Genomic DNA, 18,389 nt, shown 5'->3' with positions numbered 1-18,389 from the left:
TCGTTCAAGATACCGGTGTGTCACACGATGTTGTTCGGTTCCCATTTCTACGTTAACTTTTACTATGAGCTCGAAAAGCCCATTTGTGTTAACATAATTCACCTGTTTACTTACGGTTCTCTCATTGGTTCGCTTGATGGCAGACCCCGTGATCCTGACCTATGCCTGTCTTTTGACTTCTAGCATAAGCAAGCTTGCTCTATCATTAGTCAGTAGTTGCCTCGCTTAGTTCCTATGCGTTGCACCCTGAATGTTTCATATTTTCCTGTACTCATCCAGTACATGAACCTGCGCCCCAGTAGTGCTCTCCCTACTTCGGTTATACGCAGCACATTTGACAGACCCCGACCATATTCGACGTGCGAGTGTTAAAAAGCGTGATTCCAAAAGAGTTCACTTGGTTTATTGTCGACGGACATAAGTGTCATAAACAACACTTGTACGGAGGAGACGTCAGAGTTTCAAATGAAGTCATCGGGAACACAAATAGTGATAATCGTCGACACTAGATATTCAGTATTATCACGACTGCCAAACGTTGGGTTCCAGAATGAATCGATGCCTGTTATCCACTGAGAGCAAGTCAGTATAATCGACGCTTGCACCGCAACCCATAACTGACTATTCGCCCTTCTTGATTCTTCTGGGGAATTCGTTTATCGCGAATGAAATACAGGGGGCAGTAGTGTTCTTTGGGACATATGCATGGCACTTGGCCTCCGTAGATATATCCATTCGTGCTTGGTGTTTCCACATAGCAGAATTGGTCTTCAGTGCATGTGGGCTGGAGTATTAGAGAAAGCGGACAGAATATTGTTCAGGTTGTTAGCGGTTGAGAAAAGGACAGATTATTAAACGCAGACTGGCTTCACTTACAGGATAAAATCTCCATTGAAACTAAAGTGACCGCTATAAGAAGGTTGTGCAATCGCTATTGCATTCAGACTGGTAAAATGAAAGCTCAATTAAAACTGAGTAAAAAGTAGTAGAAGGTAAAAGGCTGACTGAAAAAAATCTCAGTTTCTGTAAATTCTTCAAGGAATAAGACAAACTGTCATGAAATTTATCATACAGAGCTAAGTTAACCTATTCCAACTAATAGGTAGGATCTATAATTCACAGATTTTGTTGTACAACATGCTCATAAGATGCGATTCCTTCCCTTGGTTTGTATTATGTTTAGCCGTGCTACTGATCCGCACAGCTTGTCTCAGAAATAGGCTGACCTAGTGTGCAATCCAACATAATATTATTCCAACAGTGCACTTGTTCCATGACCTACCTAATTACTTGTAAGTACTGTTGTCCAAAATTTTGCTATGCTACAATAAACACCCGGGAATGTCCTCTATTTCGTCTTCTGATGCAAAATTACCATTATTATTCGCCTGTATTTATCCGACTGTTTGCATTCTTGCAATTAGTAGTGTTCGTTAATTGAAGAAATGGACTGACGGGAACCTCGTTTGTGTTAGAAACGGTAAAGGGTGGAATCCTCAGTCATCCTAAAGTTGATAAGTCCATTTTCTAACTGCCACAGCTATCACTGTTCTTCCTGGTTTCCAGTGCGTGTTATCACAACTCAAAATCGCCCTGACTTTAAGTTCGAGCGAAATACGTGGTTAACATTCTACTATTAAAGACAATGCTGCATGGCTTATTCAACTACATATCCGGTCTTTGGAGTTGTTTCGTCTGATGTCCATGGTCAGATATGGTCCATGGCTGAGGGATATACAAACCTCGACCGTCAACTATCTTTCTCGTTCACCACAATTTTCGCAACTACACCAGGGCATTAGCTGAATCGGACAGACTCCGGACACAGGCATTCCTTACCCGTTTCGCGCAAGTCATTTGAATGTAATTTCCGCGGAAAACTTTGTCTTTTGGAAGTACGCCTTTGCTGTATCCGTATCGTTCGACGTCGGCAACACCAAGACATCGACAGTTGACACGGTCCAGCATTAACCACGTTCCGGTTTGGCGAAGCTCAAAAGCGATTTCGGCCTCCGCACCCGTGCAATAACGGTGATGAAATGCGTAGATGGGAGAACAGAAGTGTGCTTGAAATTCATAATCTCGCATATCTGTGGATTAAAAAGGAAAGCTTACTGCTCTGAACTAGTCATTCACCCGACAGTAGAACCTTGTTAGTAAAACCAAACATCAGACTCCAAAGCCTGCACATCTTGTGAAACTTAGATTTCAGAAAATGTAGAGGACTGACTTTAAGCAAACTTCAAAATAAGACACTAACGGTATGCAGCAATAGGTTAAATTTTACGAAATAACAGCTTGAAATCCTGGCTAGATCGTGCATACCACCAAAAATGATAAAATAGCTCATGGTGGATAGCAAGCGAGCAACTCCAGATCTGTTGGTTAAATGAACAGAACATGCTTCAGTTCCAAAGCTCTGGAAAAATTTTACTGAAATGGGCACACAAAAAAACAATATGGTCACTCTGACCACCACTCGACAACAAACTCAGCAATTACACTATAAGACACAGTACCAATCGGATCGTTTACGCACTAATAGCGAGATTCGGGTTTGCTGATGAATAGAAGTTTCCACGGCAATATTCAGTGCAGTGAGATCCAATCACACTGACTCGATTGAAGCACAACTTAAGTATGAAGAAACTGCTGTCATCAGAATACCTGCCAAACTAAGGTGGGTCGTACATAAAAACCTATGCATACAGTACTGGTTTTAATTCCGCTTGCTTCTCTGGAGTATAAACAACCATTATATACAGCAGTGTCTGAAATATTCTCCCATCCGGACAGAAGCTACCTTTTTGTTGCTAATCGGGGATTTTAATAACAGACTTGGGTAATTAAAATGCAGAATGCACATTTATTACATGGGATTCTAAGACTTAGAACAGCTTAGTGGGATAAGGTGTTGTAATCCGAAGTTTCGGTTGCCGTGGGCAACCTTTTCCAAAGATTTCCGCAATCAGTTGAATACGAGTCATTTGGGTCCACTATTATATCTTATGATTGATGTGGTCCTATGGTCAGCGTCCCTTCTGTCTGGTTTTGGCTTGTTGCAAACCTTACTGGGCATAGCAGCAAGAATTCAAGCAGGGATCTTAACAGTGAAGCATCACAGCTAGCACAGAAACAAACGGAGGCACATCCTAATCACAGCACACTCTCAATCACGCGTACAGGCACACAGAGCCAACACACACACGGGGCTCCTGCTCAATGATACTTGCACCGAACATAGGTGAATGAAATACGAGTGGGTGGGCTGGTTGATCGGAAGANAACCTGAGCATATGGCGACACTATAGTGCAATGAACCTGGCTACTGACCCTTTGTGACCGCTTTGACCTTGCTGCCGTGGTTATGGTGACCCTTTTTTCCGTGGGTGACCGCCTACGAGTAGCGTTGTCTGATTAGATATATCCAGACGGCGATCGCTATGGCCACTGGACACCGACTGCCACTGACGGGCCGGAAAGCAAAATCTCATTATTTTGATGGTAAGGATAGATGCCGGAGCAAACCTTGTCGGTATGACTACTTATTTCACTCAGACACTGAACTGGTTAGGGCTCGTAAAGGGAACTACTCACAAGATTACTGAAAACTCTCCAATAGCCTGCGATCGTTTTCACTTCTATTGGGGCTCATCAAGTAGGCGCAGTCCCCGAGTTGTCGTCCACCTTATGTTCTACTTGAACCCAAATTGGACAGATCTCGACAAATACACTCATGTGCATATCTACTGAATTTTCACAGGTCGTGGGCTAAGAGTTTTCAGCAACCTTGTGAATAGTCTCCCTCATGAAAATAAGAACACAAACATTAATGTTTTCGGGATCTCGTCATCAGGTCAGTACACATCTAGTGGTTAAAATAGGAGCGAAAAATTAAATACGCAGCGAAGATTGGTTGTCTGCGTCCCAACGTCGCATCTAGTTTGATGCTGTGAGACAGTCAAGATGGCCGTTCAGTGATTTGGTTGGTTGATTCGACCAAGGCAGTCTCAGCGTTCGTATGAAACGTTTTTGACAGCACAGTACCGGGCTTTGGGTAGACTCCACATAGAGTATGTCCAGACACGAACATCAGAAAGCTTTTTTGGTTCATAAACTGTTCAGACGTAAAGATTCAGATGCGTTCGGCGTGCACTGGTGGAGTAGCGTTAACACGCTCGCCTCGCACGTTAGATGTGCGGAGTTCAAACCTCGGTATGGCCAAGAGTATGCACTACTAATGAGCTCTAATAAGAGCGAAACTCGAGTCCAGTGCTTCCCACTCCATTGAGCTGGAGTCACTCGAGTGATACCTCCAGGACGGGAGGATGACTGATCAAACGAGGGTCATGTGAGTGTGCATTTCAAACCAGCCGTCAGCGAATGACCTTGTCTAGTACGTACTACTTTCCGTCGTGTCGTTCTGTTCACATGATGAATGGTCTACCCGGTTTGTCACGTGTTCATGCGCGCAGCTTTGTCCAGGTTCGGTCTTGTTGCTTTCTCCGATAAACGGCAGGTTGTACTGTGCAACATGTTAGCCGGTCAGACAGCTAGGTATTACAGTGCGAGTGTTAGGGGCTGTCAAAAGTTTCGTTCACCTGATAAGGGTGTCGCATCAAGGATGACTACGTTCCATTACTATCACCCAATGCATTTGGAAGCTAAGGAGTTCATCCTAAAGTGACTGTTGTTTGTCGTTCAGGCAGTTTGTGCGCTGGAACAGTGCATTGGAAACACTCGAAGTCAGGCTGAATCGAAATATAGAACACTGTAATTCTCGGATGTGCGTACGAGCAAGTTCAGGTAATTTCATTTTGTTCAAGCTTCCCGTGTGTTTGGAATTTCCGTTCAAGAGACTAACTGCAAATTTCGCGAATTAGCTGGCATACACACGGCGGTAGACAGGGTGTGGAAATTTTAGAAACATATTTGTGGGTACATATTTTGCCTGCACACACGGTCCAAACGATTGCGTAGAGCACAGCATACCCTACAGGCCTATCAGGCCTGAAATCCATGGTAACCCAAATGAACTGACTAATCGTACTCGATTTTTCCGATTTGCGTTCGATTGGAAGCGTACGCAAACAATACCTAACAACGGCCATTTGAAGTGAAAACTGTTAAATCTGTGTCAAAGATGTTTAACGGCCCAGAATAAGACTTTGGGTAGCCCTTTGCAGCCACCTTTATTCAAAGGCTAACAGCTCACATTTCACAGAATTCCATACTAGCAAACAAAATCCACTCACGCGGGCTCCTGTCCTCGTTGAGGGAGCGTAGATAGGATGCTAGGAAACACTAGGCTCAGCCATATACCAATAAAATTACGCAATATGTTGTAAGCGCTGTTTAATAAATCTCATTCGAATTCCTTAGCCACAGGTGCTTAAGTGGCGCTCATTTTTCATGCTATCATGAGGATAGAATGTCAGGGTAAAGAACTGAATGAAAAGACAATAAAATTACGCAATATGTTGTAAGCGCCGTTTAATAAATCCCATTCGAATCCCTTAGCCACAGGTGCTTAAGTGGTGCCCATTTTTCATGCTGTCATGAGGATAGAATGTCAGGGTAAAGAATTGAATGAAAAGGAGCCCAGGGGAACTTAATGTAAAAAGCCCTGTGACTTTGGGTTAAACGGTCCGAAGCCATCAGTAAGATTGGTCTGACATTCTTTATGAACCTTAGTCAGCACAAGCCGGGGACACAATGACAAGCAAACTTTAACTGGACACCCCGGTTGAGGAGTAACGGTATGCTCACTACTGGGGTAACGGGTTACACAACATGTCTTTTTAAGTGAGTACAAGTTGAATTGCGTTTGTCCCAGCTTGGGATCTGACCAGATTTTACCTAATTTGAATGAAGTCTTTTTTTATTTCACACTGCCATGTCACTGTCTGTTATTCACGAACTTTTCACTGCAAAGGGTTTGGAACAGCGAGTTCTTTAACAGACATCGATTTTTCCTACCAACCCTAGTCTTTCGTTTCTTCCCTGATGACTCTCTTCGTTATCAATCGTTTGACTATTTGGGACCACTTCTCTGGGCACAAGCAGTGGGCAGCCAAGTTCTGTTGTGCTACGAAGACACCGGTGAACAATTGTTTGGAAGCGTTTTATGTCCTTCCACCTGGATAACAAGTTTCAAAACCCCGGTCGGACTTACACAAGCCTTGTATTCAATGCCAATAATTCGTTTATGGTGTCTTAAATGACTCAATTTGGGAAAGCTGCTTGGGATTTTGATGCCCGCACTGAATTCATACGCGACAGCGCAGTCACGGCTATGCAGTATGCAAAATACTTTGACGGATAAGTACCCTCCAGTTCTTCACCTTGACAGTTCAAAGGAATGAAAGGGAAATGAATGTTTTTCGGTAGTGTGAAAAGCATTCGTGTAAACAAATATAAGTACCGATTAATCTTCGGTGTTCTACCTTTGGTAACGACCTTACTGTGGATGGGGTCACGCTGATCCATGTTGATGCAAAATTTCACATCGGCTCGGATTTCGCAAACATCTGTCATACAAAAGTTTTTTTATTAAAAAGGAGAAATCTTCAAGGTGCAGTTTGCAACCGATCGAAATCAGGATGCCTTGAGGATAGAAATTTCGAAAACAACCCAGAAGTTACTCCTGTGATGTTACATTTAACGGATAAATGACATGGTGGAACTCGTACATGCTCACTGGGTCGTGTCCCATGAACGAGTTAACCTAGTTGACTAAACAAATCATGAGAAACGACTGAACACACGCGATAATTCACCCACAGATACGCGACTAGAATCAGAGCGGTCGATAAAAAGCTATACTTAAAGAGTAATAAAACAGTGATGCTCTGAAATTAAGTGACTAAATAAAGTAAACTGTTCCAATTGATCACTCTGCAGGGACCTGTCATTGGGTTTAGAAATAAGTATATCCAGGGAACGGTCGTTCGTTTTACACTCAAATGTAACAAGGACGTTGGGATGGGTGGATTAAGTACGTCTAAGAAGGACTAAAAGCTCCCCAAATCAGTAATAACGAAAATGTCATCAACAAATCGCTTACGTAACAGAGATTTCGAACTTGTTTCAGATGTTACCATTTCGAAGCATATGTCTTACATCAGTTCGAATGGGACGGATAAATAGGACACAATGTTCTAAGCATCTCATATCGTTTAAGGAAATTATAAATCATTCTCAGGTCAAAATATTGTAAGGCTAGCAAAGTAAGCAACCATTGATCTTCTGTTAAAGGGTTAGTGTTCTTGACTCTCAAACATTGTTAGAAAGAGGTATTTGTGATACAGCTGAACCCAGGTGAAACAGTACTAACCGTCTGTTCCAACCAGTTTGAATGTAATTGACTGCGTATCTTGGGTTGGAAGCCAAGTCAGTGGACATTTTATTCGCCCATGACAAGTTTGACGGCGCTGAATTAAAGGTCCTTTACCAGTGTGATATTTCGGCATATCGAATATACCTCCTCGTTCGAGCCAAGCACAGGGGGCTAGTGAACGCTGTTGAATGTGAGATTGACAAAATAGAGAAAGTGACAACGAATGTTACGGATTTTTAATGAGAACACAGAGTGACGAAAATCAATGTATTTTTTTGATCTCGTCTTCAGGTTAGTACATACGTAGTCGTTAAAATAGGAGCAAATACGGAAGTGGGTTAGCTAAGACTAGTCACTAAATTGGGAAAAGTGGAAACACTGACGACTGACAGGCAGTGCAAGCCAATTTCCGTCTGGTCGAACGAATGAGTCGATCGGTTTGTGTCCAAGGCAGACTCAGATCCAGTTTTACTTAATCGTACGGGATTTCGCAATCGTACTGTTAGGAGGGTCAAGTGGTTCCAGGTCGAAATTAGAGGGAAGACAGAATAGAAAGATGTAATGTACGCTTTAATTGTCTAATAACGATAGTGCATGAGCTGAAGATATACGGTGAGCAATACGAGTTGATGTTATTTGAATGTTATGGTTTGCATAGGCATGACATTCCCCGCCTTAGAATAAGTGCTTACTTTTGCGGCGAACAAGAGTAAAAAGATAGAAGCTGCGCATTTCTGTTGCGCAGATCATATGGACGAGTGCGCTGTTGTCGCGATTTCCTGGATCTGCACTGGAGTTAGATGATGAGGCATCGGTAATTGGCAAGAATTCAGTTTCCGAACAATCACGACCGATTAATGGTTTTGGGTGAGGTTGCTCTTGTTCAGCCATACGTACCGGTTCCAGTTCTGTATCGGATATCGTGCCGTTGACTTTAGAAGCCGTAAGGATACGGTTTCGTGTTCACCATCTTGACGGACTACGTGGGTGTACGATGGGCTGCAAGAGATGTGGTCCACTTCCTGTACGGGATGGTCATATTGGAAGGCTCGATTGTTGCGTTTTAAGAAGATCCGCCTAGAGACAGTAAGCCATGTAGGTAGGAAGATACCGTTGGCTGATCTTCATGTGAACGGCAGGAAACCTTCATACGGGGTACAGTTGGTACTGGTGCATAAAAGGGATCTGATACAGTAGAGAGCATCAAGAAAGACAACCTCCCAATATATGGCAGGCAAGCCTCGTGATTTTAGATCCAAGCAGTCGGTCTTCCAAAGAGTACCATTAAGTCGTTTAACCTGACCATTACATTGTGGTATGCAGCGGTGGAAGGCTCGATTGTTGCGTTTTAAGAAGATCCGCCTAGAGACAGTAAGCCATGTAGGTAGGAAGATACCGTTGGCTGATCTTCATGTGAACGGCAGGAAACCTTCATACGGGGTACAGTTGGTACTGGGGCATAAAAGGGATCTGATACAGTAGAGAGCATCAAGAAAGACAACCTCCCAATATATGGCAGGCAAGCCTCGTGATTTTAGATCCAAGCAGTCGGTCTTCCAAAGAGTACCATTAAGTCGTTTAACCTGACCATTACATTGTGGATTATATGCAGCGGTGTGACTAGTGGCAACACCTTTGTCCAACAAAAACTGTTTGAGTTCAGTTGACATGAACTCAGAACCCCGATCTGAGTGAATGTAAGCAGGCATACCAAACAGTGAAAACAATTTACCCAAAAAGCAAATCACAGTGGAAGAGGCGCAGGTATAAGCAAAAGGGAATCGAAAGTACTTGTCAACTATTGTTAAGGGGTACTTATTAGGAGTGTTTGATGGAAGTGTGTCTTTAAAGTCGGTACGAAGGCGCTCGAAAGGTTGTGGTGCTTTGATAAACTGGCCGCGCAAAGTGTCACAAAGCCTTGGTTTGAGTTTGGAGCATGTGGAACGGCTAGATACTACACGTCGGATATCGCTGACTGAAAAAGGAATGTTCTTAGAACGAATAACATGTGCGAATGTCGCGCCCGCAGGATGGCATTATGTGCTGTGAAGCTCTTGAAGTTTTCTGTCCCAGCAATGTTGGCACAAGGATTACGAGATAGGGCATCAGCAGCGCACTCGTCCGTTCCTGGTCTATAGGAGACGTCGTGGCTGTGCCCCGCCAATTCGGTTTTTCACCATTCAATCTTGCATTCTTTACTTCACTCTTCTGTTGGTTTCCGTACATAACCGTGATCCGTAATCAGTTTAAGATGTCTTCCGAGGAGTTAGTGGTGCCAACTGTGGATCACTTCTATGACATCATGTGCTTCTTTTTCCATAGCAGAATGATTTTTCTCGCTTGCAGTCAGGATCCTGGGTAAAAAGGCGAGCGGCTGGTTACCCTGGCTCAGGGATGCACCAATAGCGACGTCGGACGCATCAGTTTCGACCAGAGGGGGAAATTGTAGTCGACAGTAACGAACACTCTGTCCTACAATTCTTGCTTTAGGTTCCCGAATACCGTTTGGACACTCTCTGGAAGCGGAGATATTTTGTTTATAACCAAAGGATGAATTTTGTCAGAAAACGCCGGTATCCACTGTGAATAGTAGGCGAACAGACTAGCGGCTCTGCGCTGCGATTTCCGTTCTGTAGAATTAGGAGTTCTTTTATAGTGCGCATGCGTTCTGGGTCACGTTTTAGCCACGACACGCATTGGCACTGATTCAGCCGTACTTTTAACGATGTACATTGGAGTTACACTTCCACTGTACTCCCACATTTTACCGATAAATCGATGTAGCCACTACTGGCATTCCATTTGGCATTCTATTGGGCGACAGTATATGGGTAAACTTGGCCGTTTGAATGGGGAGATTAGACGCACCCACCTTTATCAGCGGCACATGGACTATATTTTTCGTGGTTGTTTCAAATATTCCGTAACGAACACCTTCTAGAACAAGTTTAACAAAGTGAATCCCTTCATTCAGTTTACTTTTGGAACAGAAAGTGATAACGCATTCCATTTATTGGATGTTAAGCTAGTCAAACTCGCCAGAAGTTCCACTCAGAGATATCTACAGAAAGCCAAAATGGATTCTGGAATTAAGCAGTTTGCTAACTTGCTCATAGCTGAATGAATATCCTGGAGGGATGTTTATGATAGAGCGCATTTTTGAGTGTCCCATATAATCTTACATCACAACCATTGCAAAAGAAGTCTCAAAATGGATTCTGGAATTAAGCAGTTTGCCAACTTGCTCATAGCTGAATGAACATCCTGGAGGGATGTTTATGATTGAGCACATTTTTGAATGTCCCATATAATCTTACGTCAGGACCATTGCAAAAGAAGTCAGTCATTTTCAGCCTGTTGGCAGAAACTGTCAATCACTGTTTGTTTCAGTCCTTACAACGCTCATTTACGGCAGCAACTCTGTTAATTAACAATTCCCTACCCAACTTTAACCTTAAAATGTCAGTCCTCACACAGAATATGATTGTGTATTGTTTCTCCTATTGTTGTTCAGCGGGATACGTTGGACGCACGATAAGGCAACCTGTGTGAGCATCAATTTTCCCGGAATATCAATAAACAGGGTGGTTCAGCCGAAAACTCGATCGCGTCACACATAATTGACACCCGTCAAGTGATCAGTCCGAACGAGTCGCTTTGTCTGCTGCGTGCGTAATAGACTACTACCATCATGTGTTGGCTTGACTACAGCCGAAGCAGTCGCAGTACAACTGCGATCACGAAAAAAAAATATTCTCACGGGTTCAAATTTCGCCTTGGACACAAACTGACAGATCCGGTCAGCGTCTCTATGGCCCACCTTACAGTATCCACCTAGATGCGAACTGGCTTGCATTACCAGCCAGTCATCATTGTTTTCGAGTTTCCTAATTTAGTGATCAATCTTAGCTGTCTCTATCAGTATTTACTCCGATTTTAACGAATAGGTGTGTAATAACCAGTCTGTGCTCTCATTGAAACTATGGGTATATTCAAGCCAAAACTCAATACTTAAGAATTTGGCAAATACGGTGGCTTTCACAACTTAGCAACGAGCCCCTTTAGGGTATTGCGACAAAATTGAGACTACCATAGAAATAATGACTATTGATAATTACCTCCATGAATAGCACAGAGCAGTAGGATAGTTTGTTTACTGAGGCCTACACAATGATTGACATATTCAGCAACCCAATTTATGGCTGCTCTTCACTTCTGGGAAATCCAAGGTGTGGTCTTTGTTTGAGATGGTCCTTTTGCATGCTTTATATGACAACTTTACAGAAATTATGACCACTATGATCTTAAAATACGGTTTTTGTCAATGAAGAACCTGTAGACAAGTGAATGTAGCAAACCTATCAAACCTGTCCAGTTTCCATTTTTGGGAATTTTTAGGGGGCTCACTGCCGGAGAAGTACCAAACACGATCAAGTCATGTGACCAGCCGGTCTACCTTAGACCGGTTGTAAGTGGGCCGAAAATGAATGACTTTCGTGTGGAAGCACTTACTCAACAGGAGATTGCCGATGAATTGGCAAATTACGCATAGTAAAGATACACATGAGCACCGAAACAGTTTGTACTGCATATTCGGAGGAGACTGAGAGGAATAGATTAATCCGGGGTTTTCTAGAACATTCTTTTCGTACTAATTAGTTTGCTAGTGAGTTACGGATAAAGCTGGACTCAAGCAAGGTAAAATGTTTCTTTTTAAATCCACGAGTGCGCCTACTTTAGGAGCCTCACTTAGAACAAGATCGTTTGTATTGTTTGTCGACAACACAGTGGGTACTGTACAACAAACGGGTACTGGAGAGGATAATTCACTGATGGCCCCAACGCAATTATGTGACTATCCATACACGGCAAGGATGACTGGTCGTTCATCAAATGAGGTCCCCATCTACCTTGTCTACTAAGGGACGCACAACTGGCATAGACTTACTGCAAGCAGGCTTGTGTCACAAGTACATATTAGGCAAAGGGAATAAAACGGATCTTCTCCACCAATTACTGAAATCGCTACAGCGACCAATCAACCAAAAAATATTGGACCATCTGAGTTGAACGAGTACCTAGGTTGAGGAGCCGTCAGCAGAAACGAGACCACTCGGGAACTGGAGAAACATACTACCGACAGGACGAACTGAAAACACCGCATTCTAGATTCTGCAATTTGTAGTCTACCGCGATCATCTGGTGGCATCTTGGAAGCGTGGAATGAAAAAATAACCTATCATTGCTTTTGGATTACAATATTTTTGTCTTTGGGTTCAGATTTCCGGGCAGTCAATGAATAACGTTTAGGTATGTGGAAAATTTTTAGGTTAGGCCTTTTCATAGTCTGAATATGATGTCTGCAAAGTTGAGCATTGTTGGTGTTGTATCGGGCGGGGTGGCTGTCTATGGGTTACGCCTGCACTGAGCCTGCCAGACTGCGTGATTGGGAGAAGAAAGAGAACTCGGGACACGGCTGTATTGCCAGGACAAAACCTACAGAGCGTCTGCGTAATATATAGGATGACTAAATGGCCAAATATGGTCGTTCACTTGTTCGCTCCGTACAACTAATGGCGGTGTTCCGGTCGTGAACAGTCCCAGGCCCACTACGCTGGTCGTATGTTGCTGTGCCATGTTTGGTGAGAGTCGCCAACTCAACTACTTTCCGGACGAGTCGTATCGATGGTGACCTTGAGGATGCGTCACTCTCTGCACATGTACTTTTTCCATGTCTGGGTGCGTCCTGATAGTTGGAGAAGTACTTGCACTGAAAAATAGACTAGTTCTTCTATTTCTCGGGTCAGATAGCTGGTTAATCCTGGGCACATTTCGCAGTCGGAATTATATTAGCTACACCATGATCAGGTAGAAACATTCAGATCTTGGTGCTTCTGGATCCCCCGAGCACGAAAGTGAAGGTGTGATACTAATGTGAAAATAGAATCGAACTGTTATATTCATTCTTTGAAGTAATTCTGTACTTAGATTAAGCTTTTCAAAGAAAACACGTCTCATCACCTGCTAACGGAACATGCAGGTCTCAATCAGACGTGCATTACTGCTTGAAACGGCGTACTCAGTGCACTTGCACTGATATCTCTCTTAAGTTTGACAAACATACGCCGATTACGGACCGTTGATAACCAGCACAGTAATCCCCTTTCAAACGATGAACACACGAGGGACGATTAAGCTAGTCTCATTTTGGAGGAGACAGATACTTTCCTGGAAAACACCTATGACCGTGCGGACAGATGCTATGTACGTACGTCAACTTTCGATAAACTGATACATTGGAACTAATGCGCAAATATTGTGGTACTTGTCAATAACGCCTGCAGGGTATGAAGAACCTCTTAGGAGAACCAACTGGGTTGTCCATAGACACCGTCTACATGCTAAGGATGAGTGCAATCCCTCTAAGAATCCACTACCTTACAAATGCCACCCGGACCCAAATGAGAGCGTCAAAGTTTCCCTAGAGTAAAAAAAGGAGTAGGATTTTTTTCATAAAGGAAACTACTCACGAGGTTGCTGAAAACTCTTCGACAGCCCACGACCGGTGGGCTGTTTTCTAAAATATTCAACGAACTTACAGCCGCAAGTGGGTACCTGTAAAAGATGGTTTATCCACAGGAAGAAAAGAATAGCAGTTGTGTGACATACATATGGAAACCATGTTGTGGACCCACAGTCACTTAGAAGGACCAGTTTTACCTTCATACTGTTGTTCACACACTTAATGACTGTGAAAGTGCACGAAAGTTCATTGCATGAATTTCTCCCCATAGAAGCCATGTGTGCCATAGCCCATTGGAAAGGTTTTGTTTGGAGGGGTGGGGAGCTGTATGTTTACTATCGCGATTACTTAGAATCAGATGGTCATTTGGCAAAAAACCAAGCTCACTGTTTTACGATGAGCCTCGTCACATTATCGGGCAAGATACTTTTCATTTGCATCCTTGCTTACTGTAGATGTAGTTTGGAGATGACCGTCGTCTTTTCATTGCTAACGGACTCGGACTGTTATCAGGGTGCAATCACCCATCGATTAGAGTTAGAGTGAACACAGCCAGACTCTCCGTGGTTGATGCTCATTTAGCTAAAACATTGTGGTCTCCGGATCAGTTTGGACAAGGTAGTGAGAACAGTAATGTTGTGGACTGAATTCATTTAGCACAATCTCCTCTGCCACAATACAGAATAATATGAAAAAAATTCAGGGCTAGTTGCATCGTTTGCCAATTCACCTTCAGTTTCCGGGCTAGGTGAGTTTGTAGAACTAATCGGAAGCTAGAAACGCGAGAACAACATCGCTTGTCCAAGCCAATTCATATTCAGTCGGTTGATCCCGACTTAAATAGGGGTGGAGTCAGAAATCAAGTCAGGGGTTACTGGGCGTCCAAGGGATGCGGGACAAAGAGCTGAACTTCTATTCTCAGGCCATGGTACAAAGCTAATTTATTTGCCCGTCTAAGGCCTTGGGAAGGCTCCCTAATTGCACATCGCCCCAGTATGATATAAACAAGTCAAGCAGTAGTTGGATGAATTCGTAGCGCACTGACAACAGCTTATCTAGAGTTCGGCGCTGAACAGCGTTCTTGTGATTACCGTACCACCACAATGGATTATCTAAACACAGGCTGGTGCGTAGACATACTCGCGCCTCTCTGTATTGTGCGCCTGTAAACAGCTCCTCTACTGGACTCCTAGGTGGGCAATCTCATTCAGCGGTGAACTTGCCTTACGCTAATTTTTTACTTATGCCATGGCACTTGACAGTGTCCGCAATTGCACATCCTTTCTGTCTAATCATTAGAAGTAAAAATAGGTCATTTATGTTGACTATTTCTGCACAATCAGTATCATCAGCGCAGTTGGCATGCTGGATAATGTTTTAGAGTGAATTACTGAAATTCCCGAGAGGGTCATCTTTTTTCAAAGATATAGAACATTAAATGGTGCTTTTCGGGAAGTGATGTGGTATTTTCCAGGGGGTTGACCTCTATTCAGAGAAGTCTCTTCTGAGTGTATCATTGTACAATCAATTAAATAGCTATATTTTTACCACTGATATTAAATAAGGGTTGAAATTGTCGTATGCTGTACTAAAAAGTCTGAAGATCACTCCCTCCACTTTCCTACCCCTGTAAAGGGGAAGATGTGTTGTTTAGCCGAGCTATGAACTTTCCTGCGTTCCCTGTGTTTGATGCGATCCTTCGTTAATATGAACTTTATCAGGCTCCCATATCCCACTACCCTACCAAGGTGGATTTGTTATATATGATTGTTCTTGGATGCATCATCGTCGTTGATAGCAGTACACAAACTCGTGGTTTCTGCCCTCTTGAAAGCAGCAACTCCTCCTGGTGAGGGTACATTTTACGAGTATTACTGTGATAATCAGCTAAAAATCATGTCTGGAAACCACAACCAGTTTAGCAACAAACCTGTGTTCTATAGACATCCATGAGACTACTTGATCCCTTAATGCAGGGGAACTCAAGGCACGAACTCACCAGACCGGAGGGAAGTAGTCTTATTTACGGGTACCCCGTCGTAACTGCGTCGAGCCGAAGTGCGGCTTCAGTAGCGTCCCATGTGAACTCCCCATGCAATTAGACTCGTTGGTTCATCTGTGAGTAAACCAATTTGATCTAGGCGATCATTGCTGCCGCAATACACGGTTCCGTTCCAGTAGCATCTGAAGTCCGATTAGCAGTTGAATTCGCCTGGGGACACCCGCAGACGGATCAGTCGTGCATCACCAGCAGTACAGTCAACATGACTCGCAGGAAAACTGGGCCATCCTAAGGCTTTCTGTGCCCACTTGGAGTCGTCACGTGACCGAGACAACAGCATGGGTCGGAGACAATAAAGCAAAAAACCAAAACAGGCCTGCTTCACCTAACCTCGTTCATGGGCTTATGCGAACTGGCACAGCGTCATCGGAGTTCCCAAGGTTGTTTACTGATTGGATTGTGAGGACCCCATAAAGCAACGCAAAGGGCGGTGTGCGTTCCGTGAACAAGAATATTTTTATTGACTTTTCCAATTAGCCACAGTCCCAGAAACGATTTATTCTCGATCATTTTTGATTTGCTGAACATCATTTGTTCCTGTTTCTATGGGGGAAGCTGAATGATCGATTAGTGTCTGTGGTGCCCTTATCTATTAAAAAAATTCTGCCGCTGCAACAGTGATGCAGAAAGTAACCCAAAAACGCGTAGGACAGATAATAGTGTATACGGGTGTATCGGGCATAATATATCTCGGCTTGTTATCTAGATAAACGTCACGAACTTGAAATCACTCAGATATGTCGCTGCCTGGTTTGTCTAGGCTGCAAAACGAAACCGCATCGGAAAATTCCCTGAAACGAACCATGCGACAGTCACGTGTGCAGCGAATGACAGATTTAAAACTGACTCTATGTACAAAAGCACAATAAGACCGACGCTTCTTTCTAATGAATCATCGTTTCTGTGACTAGGATACTTCCGTCAGGAGCAACATAATCGAAATAACAAGGGACAGAAGAAACAAGGACTGGCTTGTATCTACTGAAAACCGATTTTATTTTTGGTGTTTGTCACACGTGCTCTTCTTGGGCTCCTTACATTCGGCAATGTTTCGGAATCCGGCATGTCGGGAGGTGAAAAAAATGGACTGTTCAAGCTCGAAAGGTGATGCGAACACCGAGCCTAGGTGGATCGGCAGATTTGACAAGGATGGCTCTGATGCGAACCCTACGGTAGCGGATCAAGGTTGGCACAGACCGCTAAACTGTCTCGACAATGAAGTTCGCAATTCATACTGAACATGCAAAACGTACACTCACCCATCGCCTTCCAGGAGGATAGTATTGCAATCCGGATGACACAGCACAAAGCATAAATACGCAAACCCACAGTAAAAGCATACATCTCTTCCGATTCTGGAGACCGTGTATTTCCAGGAAAGACAAACTTATGAAGCGAGCAACATCCGGTGCCATCTCGTGGGATTTTATCTGAACAGACAAAACTCCAAAATGGCAGCTTAGTTGTGACCTCTAATTGATCTCGATTTATCAGCTAACTCCATTGGAAACCAGCAGGTTAAACCAAGTAACATATCACATACTGAGAAACCCATTCATAACAAACCATAGTCTAAACATGTTTAAAGATTTGTGGATAAGATATGAACCAATCAACGTGCATGCCACTACAGGATAGGTTGATTTCCAATAAACAGGTCGTGGGTGAACAACCAAAGGCCACTCGTATTCGACGACAAGCCGGTTGTTTATGCACCGCAATCACTTGATCAAAGTGATAGGTTTGGCCGTGCGAAGCGGAACCTAACTGAAACAACTATCAGTCTGGTAACGGAGATGATTTTATTAGGAAAGGATGCATTCCTTTTTGGCACAACTATTCATTATGGATGGCTAGTGCATACATACAGTCGCATTTAACTGAGAGAAAAAACAATAGAATCGGTTGTTTGAAGGTTCGGGTATTTATAGTTCTCTGCAAATATACTATCCTCCAAAAAATTACACGGACTTTCGCCCTTGATATGCACGCGAAAATGGAATGCGCGCTCCTAAGGAGATTTGAAAATTAATGCAGTTCTCGTTTTCGGAGAAGTTTGGGTGACTTCATGTCAGGACGCGCCCGGAAGTGAGTGCAGAGAGTGACGGATCCCCAAGGTCACCATCGGTACGATACGTTTCCGATAGCAGGTGCGTTGGCGGAGCTCACCAAACACGGCTTAGCAACATAAGACCAGTGGAGCGGGGTTGAAATTGTTCACGACGGCCATTGGTTGTAAAGAGCGAGCAAGTGAACGACCATAATTGACCGTTTAGTCATCCTATATATTGACGCAGAAGCTCTGTATGTTTTGTCCTGATAATACAGCCGTGTCCCGAGTTCTCTATCTTCTTATCGCGTAGTATGGCAGGCTCACTGCAGGCGTAACCAATAGACAGCCACCCACCACACAACACTTTACCAAACGACCTTGTTGCGTCAGAAACCTAAAGATCTTAAACTAC

At 43.5% G+C, this 18,389-nt stretch overlaps 1 protein-coding gene across 1 annotated transcript; it reads right to left on the bottom strand.

Moving 5' to 3' along the window:
- Window positions 1-390: 390 nt before the first annotated feature.
- Window positions 391-17,463, bottom strand: T265_03608 (hypothetical protein; the record flags this gene model as incomplete). Its single annotated transcript, XM_009168143.1, has 4 exons — window positions 391-784; window positions 1,840-2,090; window positions 7,337-7,520; window positions 17,184-17,463. The coding sequence occupies 4 exons, from the start codon at window positions 17,337-17,339 to the stop codon at window positions 584-586; spliced, it is 792 nt and encodes a 263-aa protein (XP_009166407.1).
- Window positions 17,464-18,389: the final 926 nt, after the last annotated feature.

This window comes from Opisthorchis viverrini (genome assembly GCF_000715545.1).
Source record: "Opisthorchis viverrini unplaced genomic scaffold opera_v5_55, whole genome shotgun sequence".
Taxonomy (NCBI): domain Eukaryota; kingdom Metazoa; phylum Platyhelminthes; class Trematoda; order Opisthorchiida; family Opisthorchiidae; genus Opisthorchis; species Opisthorchis viverrini.
The sequence above is the reverse complement of the archived record's forward strand: the minus strand, read 5'-3'. Positions and strand labels throughout refer to the sequence as shown.